At 36.8% G+C, this 19,268-nt stretch overlaps 1 protein-coding gene across 4 annotated transcripts in view; it reads left to right on the top strand.

Annotated features, from left to right (window-relative positions):
- The first annotated feature begins 4,126 nt into the window (after positions 1-4,126).
- Positions 4,127-19,268, top strand: part of LOC106073216 (filamin A-interacting protein 1-like) — a 67,693-nt gene continuing 52,551 nt past the window's right edge. Inside the window, exons 1-2 of one of the 4 annotated variants that reach the window (XM_056010280.1) lie at positions 4,127-4,402; positions 17,558-17,662. In XM_056010280.1, the coding sequence (XP_055866255.1) occupies positions 17,558-17,662 (105 nt within the window). In that variant the 5' untranslated portion in view covers positions 4,127-4,402. Of the gene's footprint in view, positions 4,403-17,554; positions 17,663-19,268 lie in introns of those variants that run through there. The other 3 variants (XM_056010281.1, XM_056010282.1, XM_056010284.1) reach the window with 3 other exon arrangements.

The raw sequence follows: 19,268 nt of genomic DNA, 5'->3' as shown, positions 1-19,268 counted from the left end.
AGTAGTCCTTAAGGGACTGCAGGCACGACATGGTCTAAATTGTGCCGATGTGCCTAAAATCAAAATCAAATCAAATCATTTGTACACCAATGATTTTCAATCCGATAGTCCTTTTTGCTCCTTCACAAAATTCATTGATGATGCGGCTCTTCTTGCCCTGCTCTCAGAGAGCTCAGACGTAATAGAACACATTGAAAAATTCTGTAAAGATAATTTTTTATTATTAAATTAAAAAGAAACAAAGAAATGATAATCGATTTTCGTAGGGAAAAGAAGGAAAATGATATTGTTTCTGAAGCTAGAGAGACTATTGAAATAGTGCAAACCTTTAAATACCTTGGTACTATCCTTGACAATAAACTAAATTTTACTGCAAATACTGATTGTATCAGCAAAAAGGACAGCAAAGATTATGATTACTGAGAAAACTGTCCTCGTTTAATGTTAGCGAAAAGGCCTTGTCTATGTTTTATCACGCTTATATTTGCAATATTTTAAGTTTTAGTATCACTACCTGGTATGGCAATCTGAGTATTAAAAATAAAAATAAACTTTATAGAATCCTAAATGCTGCTGGTAAAATCATTGGCAAAAAAACAAACCCCATTTGGGCAGCTGTTTGAGACAAACATCTATAATAAAGCTAAAAAGATTTTAGGAATAAAAAATCCCCCTTTGTGTCAGGATTTTTCTTACCATCACAAAAGAGATACAAGACACCGATAGCAAAGACAAACAGACACAAACACTCTTTTGTTCCCCTGGCAATCAAATCATTAAATAGAAACAATCACATATAAACTTTTCGCATGTAAATTATGAGTGAGTCTGGTGTGAATGTACATTTTGGTTTGTTATAGTTCTAGATTATAATGTTTTTTGTTTGGTGTAATGCACAAATTGTAAGACAAATTTCCGTACGGACAATAAAAGATTATTATTGTTATTATTAAGAAACACTTACAAGAAAGATTATTCAATAGGATAAAATGGAGTACAGAGTTAAGTGTAATAGATTTCAGAGACACTTTCATAAATCTACACAGCAAACACATTACACCCAAAGCTAGAGAAATAACACACATACTAATCTTTAGGATGACCCCTGTCGGAAGTAAGAAAAGAAAGGTACTTACTTACATGTGTTTTATGTCACACAGATAATGGTAACAATGAAAGCCATATGTTTTTAAAATGTAAAATATTTGATAATGTTAGATGCACTATGAAAGACCTACTAGAGGCAAACTGTAACACCAATGTTAATCTTAACCTAACTATTGTTTTAAACAAATTACCGAAAATCACAAGTAAGATGATTCTTAATTTTAACCTAATAATAGTGTCTGAATACAGAAGTCTTGTGTGGCACAGTAGAATTAAAGTTGTAAATAACAATGTATCTTTAAATCCTTATAATCTAAATTTAATATCCAGAAAAATAATCCAATAGAGAATTGATAACTATACGAGTTAGAAATTGTAATTATTGTTTAAGTTCCCAGACCTTGGAAAAAAATCTAAATCTTGTAATTTATCTATAAAGTTACTCTGACATTCTTATTGTTATTATGTCATTTAGTTAAAGCGGTTATGCGAGTGTGTGTGTAATCGTGTTAAAGAGAGATTGGGGTGGGAGATGCGTGATGGGCATCAAATGGAACTTCAGTTATCTATTGGAAAACTACTCAAGGACTGTCTTTTAAAGGGAAGTCAACACTTTTGCAGACTTATTTCTCCCTTGTGGTTATGTCCCCTTTGATCACATGATCGGAGAACATGTCACAAGTCAACATTAAGTGTGTCTGTAATACACTCACAGGGTGAGTGCAAAACACTGCAAGCCCTTGGACACGTAACAAGAATACTAGGACAATGTCTAGATCTTAGCGACAGCTTTATTCTAGCCATACGGTACTAGGAAACAAAGGAACAAGAAAACAAGACAAAGCTGAATAGAGCCGGCAAAGAGATTAAAAAACAAAAACTACCATAACCAAATAATCCTAAAGAATAAAGACAAGGGCAGACAATTGAAAGCCAAGAATCTTCTATGAATAATGTAATATTTAAAGACAAATTAACAATTTTTTAATTATTTTTTCTTACATGTCCTTTAAAAAGTTTATGTAAATACTAACGATAGGATTGCTACTATAATGTGCAGTTGCATTGCTTCAAACACGATATCCTGTAAAAAAAAAACAAAAAAAAAAAAAACACATTGGATCTCTTCTTAACCAACAGACGTGGATCAGTAGTAGACTAGGATATCCCTGGTCTATCAGACCATGATATCACTAATATACTCAGCCAGATAATAGCAGTAGGCAATACAAATCCCAAAATAAAAATCGTACTCTGGAATAAATGTAACCTAACACAACTACACCAAGCTGCATTAAACTTTCAACAAACATTCTTATTAGAAAAAGACATTAACCAACCAGTCGATGACCTCTGGAATTTCACTACAAACTATCTTACAAACATAGTAGAAAATCATATACCAACTAAATACATATGAAGCAAAATAAATAAATGCTGGTTTAATAACAGATTAAAGAAGCTTTGTAAACAGAAGGAAAACCTATATAGAAAATTTAAAGAAACTAAGGCAGAGAGATTAAAAAAATTATATAAAAATTAAACACCTAACCCAAAAAGTAAGCAGACAGCTGCAGAGTGAATACATAAACAATGTAATATCTAAGAATAACAACAAAAACCTATAATCATTCATTAAGTCTAAGAAAATGGAAACAACAGGCATAATGAAATTAAAGCTAACATCCTAAACAAATACTTTGCATCAGCATTCTCAGCCCTAGGAGACAAAGACATATTACTAATTTAGAAATATTATAACATTATAATAATTTTTAAGACTTCAGGAGAGGCGCGGTAGCTGAGCGGTAAAGCGCTTGGCTTCCGAATCCTGGTGAAGACTGGGATTTTCAACTTCTGAATCCTTGGCGCCTCTGAGACCCCCTAGCTCTAATGGGTACCTGACATTAGTTGGGGAAAAGTAAAGGCGGTTGGTCGTTGTGCTGGCTACATGGCACCCTCGTTAGGCCACAAAAACAGATGAACTTTACATCATCTGTCCTATAGACCACAAGGTCTGAAAGGGGAACTAGTTAGGCCAGGTTCACATCTAACTTTTCATTCACTCGCACCTATCCTTTGATCTGCTGGACCGTTGGGGCACCACACAAGATCTGTCAACCTTCTTTCTCCATTCTTATCTCTCATTTGTCTTTGATATAATTTCATTCGGATGTTCTTTCTGAAAATATTGAAGCCTGCCTGGGTGGACCACTTCGGGGGCCGTTTTTGAGTTTGTGTTTCCACACAAACTGTCTTTGTAACCTTGTTTGCTTTAATTTTGTTTATTTTAGGTGAGATTTTAATACTAAACCATCACTTACCCCAGCACAGCCAAGGGTGTTTTGAATTTAAAACCCCCTCCGAAATTTCCGATAACCCGCCTTTTCAATATAAAAAAAAAAGCAAATTAAACACTAAAAATTTTATGAGCGTAGCCTAAGGTTTTTTGAGTTTAAACCCTCATTCAGAGGGTTTGAAGCTAAAAAATACCTCTTCAATAATAAAAAAGCCAATTACACAATCTAAAATCTATGGGCGTAGCCAAAGGGGTTTTGAGTTTACCCCCCCCCCCCCTTCATTGGGGTTTGAAGCTAAAAACATTCCGGGCTCACATAGGTCTCACCAGCCACACGAGGAGGCATAAAACTCCAGTGCAAAGCCCTCAGCACCCCTGGATGACAAAGTGGTCATCATCGAACCACGATGGACGAACTATATATATTGTTATGGAGGGGGGGGATTTTCTCCAAACACCCCTCCCCCCCCCCCCCCCCGAAAAAATCCTGGCTACACACATGCTGTTTACCAATCTTGTAATAGAGAATCGTAGTCATAATATATATAAAATATATACCCTAGAGTTAATTATCTTAAAACAAAGTAAGTTAATAAATAACTCTGAGCCTTGATGTTACGTATATACTATAGTAAGACAGTAAAGCAATGTAAAAAAAAACGTTATCTCTAAGATTATACGTTATAGTGTGATAGATGCTATCTTGTTATCTCTGGATGCATGTGTTTATATTGTGTCTGAAGGATTGTGTGTGTGTAATGTTAATGTTTGTGAATATACACATTAGAGCACACCAAGAAATGAAAGTGTCTTTTTGTTTCAGAATTGTGTAACTAATGTTCAAATAAAGATCACACGCTATTCTCAAACAATTACTTTGTATCGGCAATATTGTGTTAAAAGATTAAAAAAGCCAAGTAATAAGTTCAGATTTCTGACAACACTTGAAGTTGTGAAAGTGTGAAGTGAAGTAGATCTTAACAAAGGTTTCTAAAGGTAAGTACAATTTGTGTACGGCTTTTTGATACATATTCTTCTCGTTGACAGTAAAATTAAAAAGCAAGACATTTTCTTTTATTCTGAAACCTGGGCGTCTCAGAGGCATGTGACTATAACCCTGACATTATATAATCAAATGCAAGGGGAGTTACCCGTAGATAAGCTTATCCTTCGTTATCCTGACCCTTAGCTCAAAATCTCGATTCTTATGAACTCAAAGATAGTTATTGTCCGATTTTCGCTTTGAAAAAGCAAGGTCTCTTAAGACAAGGATAGGTTGGGTCCATTGGCGAGCTTGTACTTATTGGCTTTTTTTTTTTGACGAGCAATCATTAATTAGGCATTCCAATTCATGAGTTTCGATTCATTGATAGAGCTCTTCAAAGTACCTTATTATCACCTTCTGAAGGGCTCTGTGATTTATTAGACATTTCAGGCGCTGACCTTATTGATAACGTCTTCCATGGCACAGCTCAACATAAAGAGGTTTGGGAGCATATGGACTACCTGACCAGCCCATTGTAATTTGCACTTTATTGATTTGATATGAATATTATCCATTGGCGAAGTGTTCAATGCTATAATATGAAACCAATTAATGGATATTATTTTATTTAATTTAGCGTAACTAGAAAGAGCTCAGAAGTTTCATGTTGCGTAAAATAAAGTACAGGACTGAAGCATATAATAGTAATGGAATGACTATTTAAGCGGATATCAAACAGTGTACTTCCTAACCGTGTATCATTATTATTGGTGAAAAAATGTCCATTATTTAGAATATGCTATAGTATTGCGAAGAAATATGTTTATGCTCAATAATAATTATAAGGCTAGTCTTCGAAGATTAGTGAGGAATGCAGTATTTCCCGTGGCTGCGATGTCCCAGCTGTGACCTACATATTTTGCCACATTCAGGGCAAGCATAACCATTGCCCACAGGCGTTCGATTTAGATTTTCTTTTCGCTGTCTGCGTTTGTCCTTGGCAGCAGATTTTCTTTTGGTCTCAAATGTGTATCCCGCGCCCTTCGTGAGTGACCTCCAGCTGTCTCATTCTGAGGCCGCATGCAACCAGGTGCTCTCTTCTATGACAGCCAAGGAAAGTTGACACCTAAGCTGGTCTTTGAAACGTTTCCTTGGGGCGCCTCTGTTACGTCGACCACCTTTTAGCTCACCAAAAAAAGAAAAGACTGCCTTTGGCATACGTTCGTCTCCCAAACGGGAGACGTGCCCTGCCCAGCGTAACTGTCGGACCAAAAGAAGTCCCTATATACTGTCCATACCGGCGTTCGCAAGGACATCGCTGTTTGTAGTGCGGTCCTGCCATCGTATGTCCATGATGGAGCGCAAGCAGCTTTGGTGAAAGCGATCAAGAAGTCTTAGTTGTTGTTTTTTTTATAGTGTCCAAGTGCCTGGAGTTAGTGGAAAAATTGTAGAATTCCCGTCGTAGCCAGTAAGGGGATCTGAGGAGAGTGGAGCCCCGCCGCCAAGCGCTATTTCTGGTATTGAAAGCCAACAAAATGCATATTCTGAGGTATCTACAGTGCATTTTCCTGCTATTAAAAAGTTTTATTTCAAAAACTAATGTGCTATTCTTACTGACTTAGACACTCCCGCGCCGTTCGGCGCATTTGGCGGCAAGCTGTTTCCACAAAAATCTGTCACTGGTAATGTCTGAAGCCTTTTCCCACTTGCGCTGAGGACCTCCATGAATGTGTGGCAAGTTTTACTAGGATGTCATCGCAACTCTTCTTATGCGTAATACATTTTGTCGGAGAACATGTCCCGCAAACCTCATGCGGCGCTCTGTCACAATCTTACTAAGGTGTCGACTCCCAGTTCGGCATATGATTTTTTTGATATAGACCCGATCTCTACTCCTAAGAGCTGTCTTAGCTATCTTTGTTGAGCCACATTTAGTGTTTTTCAATTTTGGCAGATGTCTATTCACTGCATTTTATTTATGGTGAAATGTGTAACCTCTCTTGAATACGCTCTTGCATTTAAGTGACTGTAGTTTGCTTTAGGTTTTATATCGAAAGGGGAAGTTTTATCGTCAAAACCATCTGTTGGGGGTTTTAAACTAAAAAATCTCTGTTGTTGTTTTAAAATTCAAAACCCCATTTAGCTACGGTCATAGAATTTAGTAACTGTAGTTTGCTTTAGAATAATATTGAAGATAGAGGTTTTTCACCTCAAAACGCTCTGTAGGGGGATTTTAAACTCAAAACCATCTCGAGGGGTTTTAAACTTTAAAAAAAAAGCCATCTGTAGGAGAGGCATTTAAACTCAAAACCCCCAATTGGCTTGGCTATGCTCAAATAATTTCAAAGTGTAATTTGCTTTTTTTATATTGAAGAGGCATTTTTTAGCATCAAATCCCTCTGAAGGGGAGTTAAAACTCAAAACCCCTTTTGGCAAAGCTCATAGCATTTTGAGTGTGTAATTTGCTCTTTTCTTACATTGAAGATGTATTTTTTAGCTTCAAACCCCGCTTGCGGGGGGGGGGGGTTAAACTCAAAACCCCTTTGACTACACTCATAACATTTTGAGTGTATAATTTGCCTTGTTTTTAATATTAAAGAGATATTTTTTACCTTCAAACCCCGCTATAAGGGGGTTTAAACTCAAAACTGAGTCAAAACCCATTTAGCTACGCTCATAACATTTTGATTGCATAATTTGCTTTTTTCTTAATGAAGAAGTATTTTATTCTTCAAACCCCGCTGAAGGGGGGGGGTTAAATTCAAAACTTGTCAAAACCCATTTACCTACGCTCATAACATTTTGAGTGCGTAATTTGCTTTTTTTTTATACCTGGTATTGAAGAGGTATTTTGTAGCTTCAAACCCTACTGAAGAGGAAGGGGGTAAACTCAAAACCACTTTGGCTACGCTCATAGAATTTTGAGTGTGTAATTTGTTTCTTTAATATTGAAGAGGGGTTTATCGTAAATTTCGGAGGGGGTTTAAAAATCCAAAATTTTCCTTAACTGTGCTCTTGGAATTTGGGGATTGTCGTTTGCATTTTTAGCGGCCCTCGAAAGGGGAAAAGATGCTATTAGTTTTGTGTGAAATGTCTGTCCGTATGTCCGTCCGTCCCGTTTTGATCTCGTAAACTAGAAAAGATATTGAAAATCCGACATCACAATATTTTAGACCATTCAAAGTTCTGATGCAACGGCTACTTTTTTTTTCTGAAAGCGAAAAATCTAATTTTTAAAATCCCTTTTTTGTCAAAAATTTTTGTTTTTATATTTGTATTGTTAAGTTATGTAAGTTCTGTTATACTAAGTTATAAGTACTATATTTTGGTATTTTACACACAAACAAATGTTTACTATTGTTTTAAAGAGAAAAAATCAATTTAGTATGCATTATAAGTTAGACATAATTTAAAACGAATAGTAATATTGTAAACTGCATTTTCTTATTTATTTTTGGATAAAGTACATTATCTTCCTTTTGAGGATTCGAATAAAAGATTAAGCCTTTTCAAAACAATTAGATCAATTATAAGACATCAGTTAGGCCAGGGGAGGCGCGGTGGCTGAGAGGTAAAGCGCTTGGCTTCCGAACCGGGGTTCTGGGTTCGAATCCTGGTTCACATCTAACTTTACATTCACTTTCACCTATCCTTTGATCTGATGGACCGTTGGGGCAGTACACAAGATCTGTCAACCTTTTTTTTTTTTCATTCTTATCTGTCATTTGTCTTTGATATAATTTCATTCGGATGCTCTTTCTGAGAATATTAAAGCCTGCCTGGGTGGACCAGTTCGGGGGCCGATTTTGAGTTTGTGTTTCCACACAAACTGTCTTTGTAACCTTGTTTGCTTTGATTTTGTTTATTTTAAATGAGATTTTAATACTAAGCCATCACTTGTCCTAGCACAGGCAAGGGGGTTTTGAGTTTAAAACCCCCTACCAAGGGGTTTTGAGTTTACCAGAGGGTTTTTCAGTTTAAAACCAACTACAAGGAGTTTAAAACCCCCTACCAGGGGGGGTCGAGTTTAAAACACCTTACCAGGGTTTTTTCAGCGAATACACCTCTTCTATAAATCAAAACAAAACAAGGTTACAAAAGACAGTTTGTGTGGAAACACAAACTCAAATCGGCCCCCGTCCCCATAAAGCCACCACAAATGGAGGAGTTGGAATACTTATCGAATGGCCAGATGGAGGAAAACTAGAAAAATCAATTGCAACTGGAGAGCTCTCTGACAGTCACAAAGCAGAAAGGGAAGCACTAGCACTAGCTGCTACCATGCTAGCAAATCATCCTAGTTCCCCTCACAGTCAGATTGTCTTACTAACCGATGCGAAAACAACCCTCCAAAGCTTGCAAAACTCTGATTCCTCTTATATTAAAAACCTCAGAACAGCACTTACAAAGCTCAACAACAACAGCAAAAAAAATGTTATTCAATGGATACCAGCCCATATACAACTAGATGGAAATGAGAATATATATCAAAAAAATTACGCGATGAGATGGGGAAGGAAGTCTTCTTTTTAAAAAACAACAAGGTTACAAAGACAGTTTGTGTGGAAACACAAACTTAAAATCGGCCCCCGAAGTGGTCCACCCAGGCAGGCTTCAATATTTTCAGAAAGAACATCCAAATGAAATTATATCAAAGACAAATGAGAGATAAGAATGGAGAAAAAAGGTTGACAGATCTTGTGTAGTGCCCCAATAGAAAGCAGATCAAAGGATAGGTGCAAGTGAATGCAAAGTTAGATGTGAACCTGGCTTAACTAGTTCCCCTTTTAGACCTTGTGGTCTATAGGGCAGATGATGTAAAGTTCATCTGTTTTTGTGGCCTACCGTTAAGGAGGGTGTCATGTAGCCAGCACAACGACCAACCGCTTTTACTTTTTCTCCAACTAATGTCAGATACCCATTAGGGCTGGGTAGACTCTGAGGTGCCCAAGGATTCCGAAGTTGAAAATCCCAGTCTTCACCAGGATTCGAACCCAGGACCCTCGGTTCGGAGGCTAAGCGCTTTGCCGAGCCTCTCCTGGTCTAACTAAAGTCTTATAAATAATGTAATTGTATTGAAAAGGCTTTGATGAAGGAAACCCACTTGTCCGAAGCACCTATTTTCGTCACCTCCACCTTGGATCCTTGTTCTGCAAATGTTTCTATGATTTCAACGATTCTGGTTTTCGCAATTGAAGGCGATACCTAATGTAGGGTAATTTTCAGCCTTTCTTCCTCTATTGGGAAGATCTCAACCTTGAAGGAAGTCTCACTACCGAAAGACTTACCAACAAGTCTGTCTCTTACTTTCGCAGTTGTTGGTACCAAAAACCATGTATAAGGGTTTTCGAACCTATATAATGCTGTTACTTCAGCAGCTGACAATTTGAGAGTCTCTAAAATGCTCCCAACAGAAGATTTCATGGCGTTATTGCCAGATAGTTTCAACAGGAGAGTACCATTCGGGTGGACAAGACCACCCTCTAAGTGCTTTTTGTTTTGAACAGGCTTAATATTTTATTTGAATCCTCTAATGTATCACATAAAAAAATGTTTAAAAAAATGAAGTTTATAAGATTACTATTTGTTTTAAATTAGGTCTAATTTATAATGCATACTAATTAGCTTTTTCTCTTTAAAAAACTGCTTGCATAACTGATTTTAAAAATTAGATTTTCCGCTTTCAGGAAAAAAAATTAGCCGTTGCACCAGAGCTTTCAATGATCTTAAATATTGTGATGTCGGATTTTCAATATCTTATCTAGTTTACGAGATCTAAACGGGACGGACGGACAGACGGACATACATTTCGCACAAAACTAATAGCGTCTTTTCCCCTTTCGGGGGCCGCTTAAAATGGGTTGTATTTGCATTGTAGTTATTTTATATTTTAGTATTTTGGCGAAATAAAAAAAAAAATTAAATTATTAATTGTGTGACGTGGTTTTATCTTCCAAGTAGAACTTTTCTACGCAATCAGCAAAATCGATTCAAGGTTCTTTTAAAGAAAACATTTTATTGCCTCTTCAGCAACGAGATTCTAGAGTCTAACCCGTTTTTCTTTTTTAGCAGTATTATCTACTTCCTCCCGACTAACGGACCATCGTTATATTCACAATTTTTGCATAATGATGAGGATGATCATATAACAAGCCCATTACAAACTCGCATGAATACTGCTGCTTTCCTCAAACTGTGGTGGGGGGCAACACATGGGAGGGAGGGGGCGACGTCCTGGCCATTGTGGAGGGATGAAGCCATTCAAATAATTTTACACGGGTAAAATTTTAAAAGTTGTGTGTTCTTTGTAGTTATCAATCAATTTTTGAATATTAACCCAGTGAAATCATATTATCAATGCTTAAAAAAAATTTAATTTGTGTAAGATAAAGACTTATCTTCTACTAATAAGGATATTTTAAAATATATACCCATTCAACTTTTTGAAGAAGACATTGCAAAACGTCTCTACTGACTTGATTCTTTTTGAATAGTCAGAATGGTCAAAAATTTCAAGTCTTTAACATCGTTAAGTTGACTTTTTTGTGACAAAAACTAAAACGTTGGCTTCTTACTGAACACAAAGATGTTCTTAAGACATACGTGCTCTATATGTACCTCGAACATCTCTTTATAATAGTATTGGCCAATGCTGCCTCCTTCTTTATTGAACTTAATTTCAGCAACTTTTATTAACTAGAATAAATATTGTGCTAAGATTCCATTATAATTTAACATTGACATGGGCTCTTTTTACTACGTCAAAAAAAATGCGTTGGAGGAGCTAACGGCGCTTCAACAGACTACCTTGCTGGATGAATAGTGAACCTGATGCCTCTCTAATACTATTTCCAGAAAGAACTTTTTTTCGGTTTTACAGAACAGTTTAAAATTATCTACATAACACTATTTAAAAAAAAAACTTAACGTTTAGCGGCGGGGTCGTCAATTGTAAAATTTTGAGAAACACTGCTCATTTGCCTCTAATATCTCTCACACTTCAGATTGGTCCGTTCACCTCTATATAAATTAATTTTATTTGACCTGCAATCTTCTTATTAGTAGGAGGATGAGTTTCTTAAGCCCAGAAATGCTGAAAAATACTTGGCGCCAGGGGCTTTGCCTCTGACTTTGCTGGTGGATTTTAAACGTTCCTCAAGACCAGTATCTGTCTAAGGATGTGTTCAGGCTCTCACAATATTCGACATCTTCTTTTCAGTTGTACTCACCAGCGCTTTAAATCCTGAAGGATGGAGTATACATCTACAGTAGATCCGATGGAAAGATATTTAACCTGGCACACCTTAAATCCAAAACGAATAGACAGCGTGTCTTGATTAGGGAACTGCTGTTCGCCGATGATGCGGCACTCATAATCTCCTTCACATGTAGGATTGCAGAGGCTTGTGAATGCTCTGGTAGCTGCTTGCCAAGAGTTTAGCCTTATAATAAGCCTGTCCAAGACCGAAATACCAGCGATACATATTGGAAATCACACTTACAGCGGTGCAGGAAGTATGTAGCAAAAATAACCAGCAACCTAGATTTAGACACTGAGCTGACAAAAAAAAAAGGAAAGGTTTCTGCAGCAATGGCAAAACTCTCCAAGCCCGTGTGGCAAAAACCAAATTGAATACGGCAACCAATATCCTAGTCTACAATGTCTGCGTTCTGAGCACATTTCTTTATGGTAGTGAGAGCTGGGCAACTTACATGCGTCAAGAACACAGATTAGATAGCTTCCGCTTCCGCTGCCTGCGACGCATAATGTGCATCTCCTGGATAGATCATGTCTCTAACCAGGACGTTTTGGAACAATATGCACAGCATCTATGCTCTTCTTACACAGAGAAAACTACGCTGGTTCGGTCATGTCACTCGCATGCCAGATGGAAGAATCCCTAAAGACATCCTATACGCTGAGCTGGCAGAGGGAGTTAGACCAAAGGTCCGCCCAAGACTAACCTACAGATATGTTTGCAAGCGAGACATGAGAACCACAGACATCGAACAAAGTATGTGGAAGGAGATAGCCAAAGACCGGAAAGCATGGAGAGAGACTGTACGTGCTGGAACGAACTTCGCCGAATGCAAAAGAAACGAAGCTGCATCAGTCAAGAGAAAGAAAAAGAAAGCTGCTCAGTCAGCTATAGCCCTAGGACAGATGCATATACATGCACGATCTGTGCTAAACTCTGTCGCTCCAGAATTGGCTTGATCAGTCACTCCAGATTCTGCCCGTCTCAAGACGAAACCAAAGCCAGCGACTCACCTGGGCGCATCCATTGTCTTTCGAGCAGAAGAAGCCATCTATATATATGCGTGTTCAAGATATACATTAATTATTATTATTATTTTATTATACTTATAAAAATGATCAATCCAGAGTTTTCCTAGTTCGTCAAAACAGCGTCCGCTCAGGTTTGTTTTTTACCCTTTGAAAACTTTGCAAGCTAAATAGAGGAACTATAAAAAAAAAATTTCTGTTTGATGAGAAAGCAAGTCAGATAATTGTATTTTGTAAGACGATTCGTCCTTTATGAAGCTGTCTCTTTCGTAGAGAGATTATTTTACCCTAAATAACCAATGAATGATAGATTTAAACAAAAATGGAATATTTTTTACCCCACCCCGAATCTTCCTTTCCCATTCTTTTTACGTGATTGTTTAAATCACAGACCTCTATATTGTTATAAACCTGGTGGTGGCACAGATGGGGGTAGTGGTGTGTGTGTAGTCAGCCGACGCAAATCGCCCCAGTCCAGCGCAGGACGAGCGGTCAACTGTGACCAGTGACAGTACATGCCAGTTCGGCAACGACCTGTGTGTAAATATTACGCACGCAAGTCACGGCGATTGTGATCATTCTGAGTGGTCAAGAACGTTTCATCCGATTCTAGAAGGCCAGTAGAGACAGTTTATAAGAGCGAGTGTGTCAGAAAGACTGGATTTCACGTTACCTCGCAATGTGACCATTACGAGGCGAAGTTAGAAACAGTACGGTGTGTGAATTCAGGCGGAGTAAGGCTAGGTTTTTGGACAGTTTGTGTAATATTGTTGCCAACTGCTTAGTGTTGTATTGTATTTGAAATTAAATTGGAGCCCTGAGTTGTGAGGTTCTTTAAGTTCGTTGTGTCGTGTGGTGCAGTTTGAAGAGAGCCTGGATAGCGAGATTCGTAACAATATATTATATCCAGTCTGGAAAACGGAAACAAATTCTTATCCACGATTGATCAACTCACAAACCTACATATATAGATTTTTATGTATTAATCACAGAACTATATATTCTCACAAATTCACGAAATAAAGCCATTTCCTGTTAGGTTCCATTAAGATTACACGTACGCTGCAGCCTTCTTTCTATTTAACTATAAACCTCAGTAAAAGGTTTGGGGTTAGGGCGTGGTGACGGAAAGCCCAAGAGAGATCTGAATGGAGGGATGTGTTGAAGCAGGCCCTATCCCTCCATGGGCTGTAGCACCACTGGGATGGATGGATGGCAAAAGCCGGTATGAACTTCATATTGTCCGACAGTCAGGCTGGGCAGGGCACGTATCCCGTATGGGGGACGAACATATTGTTCGGCGTAACAGAGGTGCCCCACGGAAACGTTTCTTTAGAAAACTAATGCAATGATTTAAGTTTATTAAGAAAAAAATGCGCCATTTTACTTTGTCAAAAAGTGCATGTTTTACTCTTTAACGTAGAGATTTGCGTCCCTTGATGTTTCGTACTAAAGCCATAATGAATATATTAATTGCATAATTAAATGTCTGAACGTAACCATCTTAGAAGTTACACTGCAAAGACTTTTTTTTACAAAGCCAATAATAGTAGGCCTACAATAGTTTTACGCAAAAGATGCAGTGTAAAACTATAAGACGGACGTGAGATGTGGTTTGTCTAGACTGTAGGAGGACTTAAGAGACTTTATATTTAATCACCATGTACAATTCTATTTAGAACTAGCCAAACACTAAAGCAACTCTTCAGATTAGTAGTCTTTATCCGATCGTTCATTTTTGTAACTACAAAAATATTCCCAAAATGACTTCGGGTATATAACCTTCCTTAAGAAATTATTTAACCGAGCGAGGCTCGGCCACCTGGTACTAATAATTATGAGATGAGAGTACTATTTTTCGATGTTCAATTATAGCTCTAGATCTAAAAATTAAATTATATGTTACATAGATTAGGGTTGAAAAAAACAACATACTTTACTTCTTATAACTGCTTGACTACTTTACAAAACAACGCCTTGTTTTAACTTTTTAAAAAATTCACATTTTTTTTGTAGTGTTAAAATATCTCCATGTTCAGTCTAGATATAATCTATATAGGTTTGTGGTATAAATCTGCTTAGAGTATATTATAATTAATGATAGGCTTAGATCTAGACTTAGACGACGTCTCTGGACTATGTATTGACTATGCCCTACAAGCGGAAATACCCATGACATGTCTGTTCAAGATAAAACAGTGATGCCCAACCTAATACGACCTGCAGGCCATTTTAATTTCCGACACTCGTGTCACAGGCTACATGACCAAAAATGTTAAAACAAAATTGACAAACAATTGTATTAGAAACTTGTGAATCTAGTAATTACATCAACGGTTCTAAACCTTTTTAGTGCCGCGACCCCCTAAAACGATTCTCCACTAGGCAGCGACCTCCAACCGTAATTTTTTATTTCGTTAATAGACCTACGTTAATGTAAATGTGCTAATGTGATAAAATCGTTATTGTAATGCCTCTCTCTGATCTATGTCCTATGTATTTTCATTGATAGACGTTGAACATAGAACAAAGCTTTATGTAATTGTAAATAGTGTAAAATAAATGTGTTTTATAATTATATTGCTAACAAAAAATGTATCTTTATAAGTTGCATTTTTAACTTTTCTATTGTGTATTCACCATATTCATGTGCATACTTGTGTGACTGTGTGAAAAGTATGGCGAAAGATGGAGGATGATGTTAAATAAGGTCAACTACATTCCTACAAATTTGTAAATACGCCAACGTTAGTGCGAAGGTTGGATTCTTGTGGTAGTCTTTGCAAGAGCCAAATGAATGTCATCGTCAGCATCAAATCTAGTTCTTTATTTAGACTTGATAACCAACAGGCTGGAAAAACCTGCTCCGTAAAGCCTACTGTTAGAAATACAATCTCAAAATAAGATATGAATGCAAACACATGATCCAGAATTGTGTAACTGACATTTTTAGCTGCATCGCTTTTGATGACCTCATCTTCAACTTTGACATCTAGAAAGTGTAAACAGGATGTCATGTAGATTTGGAAGTTTAGTAAATTTCACTTTCACGCTAGTGCAAATGTTCTTTGACAGAAATTACCATTGTAGTCGATCTGTCGATCTGTCAGATTCAGAGCCCTGTTTCCTCACAGAAAGCACATACAGTTGGCAAGATTTAAGTTTTATTTTCATCCTGTTTTGTTTGCCAAAGTTAATGTTTCATTTGGACGAAAGGATCTTTTCAGACAAATCGAGGCACACTGTATTTGTTCCTCGCATTGAAAAATTTAATTATTCAAGGTGACAATGATGTTTACCAGGTCCTCTATTTCTGTATTTTTGCTTTCTGATTAAAAAAAAACAGCAAGAAGATATTTTTTTAAACTTTTAGAACTTTGCCTCTCGAAAACCTTGTCAAAGTGTGACACAATGAATGCATAGAACTCCTTGCAAAGAAGTAACTATCAATGAAAAAAAAACATGTCTACCTTAACACAATGATCTTACACTCTCTAACTCAAAGTGCCATCTGCATCCACTAACAAAATATGTCTTCCTAAATATGTCACCATCATTATTTATTTGATTATATTTATCTTAAACGGTTGTTTCATAGTTTATAAAATTTAAATCAATCTGAGTAATGTCCCTTTGTTTTGTTAACAGAAATGAAAGCGTATACCAACTTAAGTACAAAAAAAAAATTCAGCTGATAAATAGACCAAAACCTCAAATTTTCTGATGGTCTTAGGCGACCCCTGACAAATGGTCATTCGACCCCCAAACGGATCGCGAACCACAGGTTGAGAACCCTTGACTTACATTAATTAATGGGATATTAGAGTTAATTTTTTTGTTTCTAAAGTTTTACACGTCGAAAACTGGATTCATTTTTCTACTTAAAATGTGAGCAACTTTGTAGTTACCAACGACTCATTTTCTTGTCTCTTGTTGGTAAATATTCCCATCGATCCTTCAGGCGTGGTTTAATAATCTTAAATTCGCGGCTCAAACTTAAAGTGTCTTAGAATCTGTTTATATGTTGCCACACTTTACAAAACAAATATGTTGGTTAATTATCATGTTCCACAAAAAAGTAAACATCTGTTCCTAGTAGATTCTAAATTGGAAGTCCACTTTTAGTTTCTTCGGCTCACACATTTCATAAACCTACAAATTTAAATGTCATGGTACCAATCCATCAGAAAAAAGCCCTAATGTAGGTAAAGATAAATTTGTCACTTTCTTAAAAAAGGAGGAGGGGATTTTATACACTCTGTACCAACGTTTCAGCGGGCCGATGAAATCACGTCGCGTGCCGGATCTGGCCCGCGGGCCGTATTTTGGGCACCACTGCTCTAGACCTTTAGACAAATTAGAATTATTGTATATTATACTTTGAAAAATTGAAAGGTAAAACTAAAGTCTCTCCAGTTTGGTGAACAAGATAGTAATTCTTTCCCAAAGGTAGATATCAACTGTTCAATTTCTAGAAAAATGGTTAGAGCCGTTTGTTTAATGTATTTGTTTAAATATTTGTTTCAATTGTGTGCTCACAAAATCCATATAAAATGTGTTTGTTCATTGTCGATTAGACTTGTATGAAATATACAAGCTATCATAGGCAACTTGCTTTTTATGACGAATTGTTTTGTAGCACCTTATTAATTTGACTCACAATCTTAGTCACACAAAATGTGCCGATAAATAAGTTATTATTTAATGCATTTTAAAATATCCAATGAGACCAGATTGTTTTAAGAAAGATTATCTTAAAACATTTATTTGAATATTTTCGCCTTATAAGTAAATGCAAAGTTTCTCTAAAAACAAAGTTTCAATACTCAATAGACATGGCACATAAGTAATATGTATATATGATTATGCCCTTAACAAGATGTCGGCAACCAAAAATCAAGTTAGCCTTGTGGAACTGAAATTGAAAGTTTTGGAAGATGAAAGAAAACAACTTCACGATGATCTGGATACTTATGTCAATGAGGTAAATGTTTCATTACTTAATAGGTCTCTTCCAAGTCCCTTAATACACATAAGTTAATTAGCATTAATACTTTGGTTCTAGTCAAACCATTCACACTTTCAGTATCCAGTAAATATAAATAGTAAAGTTAGATAATGTAAATATCGAACAAGAAAAATATTGAAAATACATTTAAAAAAAACAACTCTATACATCTAGAAGAGCGATTACTTTGCTCTTACTAACTAGTGAATGTTGGATTTAAACTAGAAAAACTTTTTAAAAATACTTTTTAAAAAGTTCAATACCTCCCTTTTACAACTTAAACAAGATTACATATTGAAAATATATTTAAAAAAAACAACTCTATACATCTAGAAGAGCGATCATTTTGCTCTTACTAACTAGTAAATGTTGGATTTAAACTAGAAAAACTTTTTTAAAATACTTTTTAAAAAGTTTAATACCTCCCTTTTACAACTTTACAAGATGACAAACTCTCATAAACTCAGAGGCGGCCCCCGTTGGAGTCGGATCCCTGTCGGATCCGTCCATTCGCAAGGAATACTTAAGACGTAATTTAATTTTGTTGGTCAAAAGTAATATTGTTTCAAAGATTCATTTGTCATTGTAAAAAAAATGTTTTTTTTGTTTTACATGTTTCGGATGTTCTTCTAAGTTGAAAATAATTAACTTCTCGCTGGACGACGGAGGATGGCAGCGAGCAGTGTATGAACCCTGACTGGTCGTGATGTTTGTGTGCTAGACTGTCGCTCGGATTTAGCGATGGTCCCTGGTTCAAACCCTCCCCGTTCCCATCCCCCGTCGTCCTGCGGGAGGTTTGGACTAGGAAGTAAACTATCTTTAACTCTGAAGGAACATTCGAAACATGTAAAACAAACAAACAAACAACCCGGGACCATCAAGATAATCAGTTCAGAACGCTAACCGCACGACCAGGCATTGCTCTTAACTTAATAGCAAACTGGTTACAAACTAATAGCCTGATGATTTTAGATAATCTTTCAGTATTGATTAGTAGGGATGTAGATCTACATAAACTAAACTTCTGATTTAGCACTCTAAAGGTTGTGATAACCCGTTTTAGCTCACTCAAGTTCTCACTCAGGTCCAAGCATTTAATTATTTTAATTTCTCTATTTATCATTAATTTTCTTTAATTTAGCCAATCAAGCGCTAAAAACGCAGCCACCACCCCTCCAATCCAATCCTCACCAATTGGCACCGATGTCACATTTTACTTTCCCCATCTTGACACGAGCCACACTAGACTCTTGACAAGAGTACACTCCCTCTATCTATCTTGGCAAACATCCGTTGACCCCCCTTCCGGGAGTGGCTGGTCACTTTAAAGAGTCCATTCAACGCAACACCTCGGGCAACGCTGTTCGTCTAGCGCTAGCCAGTATCAAGGTATAATCTCCCTTGATCTTGCCTAGCTCTGATAATCTCCCCTTCCTCTGACCACCTGGACAGAAAGATAGAGGGACGCGAGAGGACCAACCTCCGGGTCTTTCAATTCGCGCCTTCATGCAATATCTATCCCCGGGAACGTTCGTCTCGGTCAAGCGGGGAGTTCTTTATCAAATGACACCAGATAGTCTAC

This window comes from Biomphalaria glabrata, chromosome 14 (assembly GCF_947242115.1).
Source record: "Biomphalaria glabrata chromosome 14, xgBioGlab47.1, whole genome shotgun sequence".
NCBI classification, from domain to species: domain Eukaryota; kingdom Metazoa; phylum Mollusca; class Gastropoda; family Planorbidae; genus Biomphalaria; species Biomphalaria glabrata.
The sequence above is the reverse complement of the archived record's forward strand: the minus strand, read 5'-3'. Positions and strand labels throughout refer to the sequence as shown.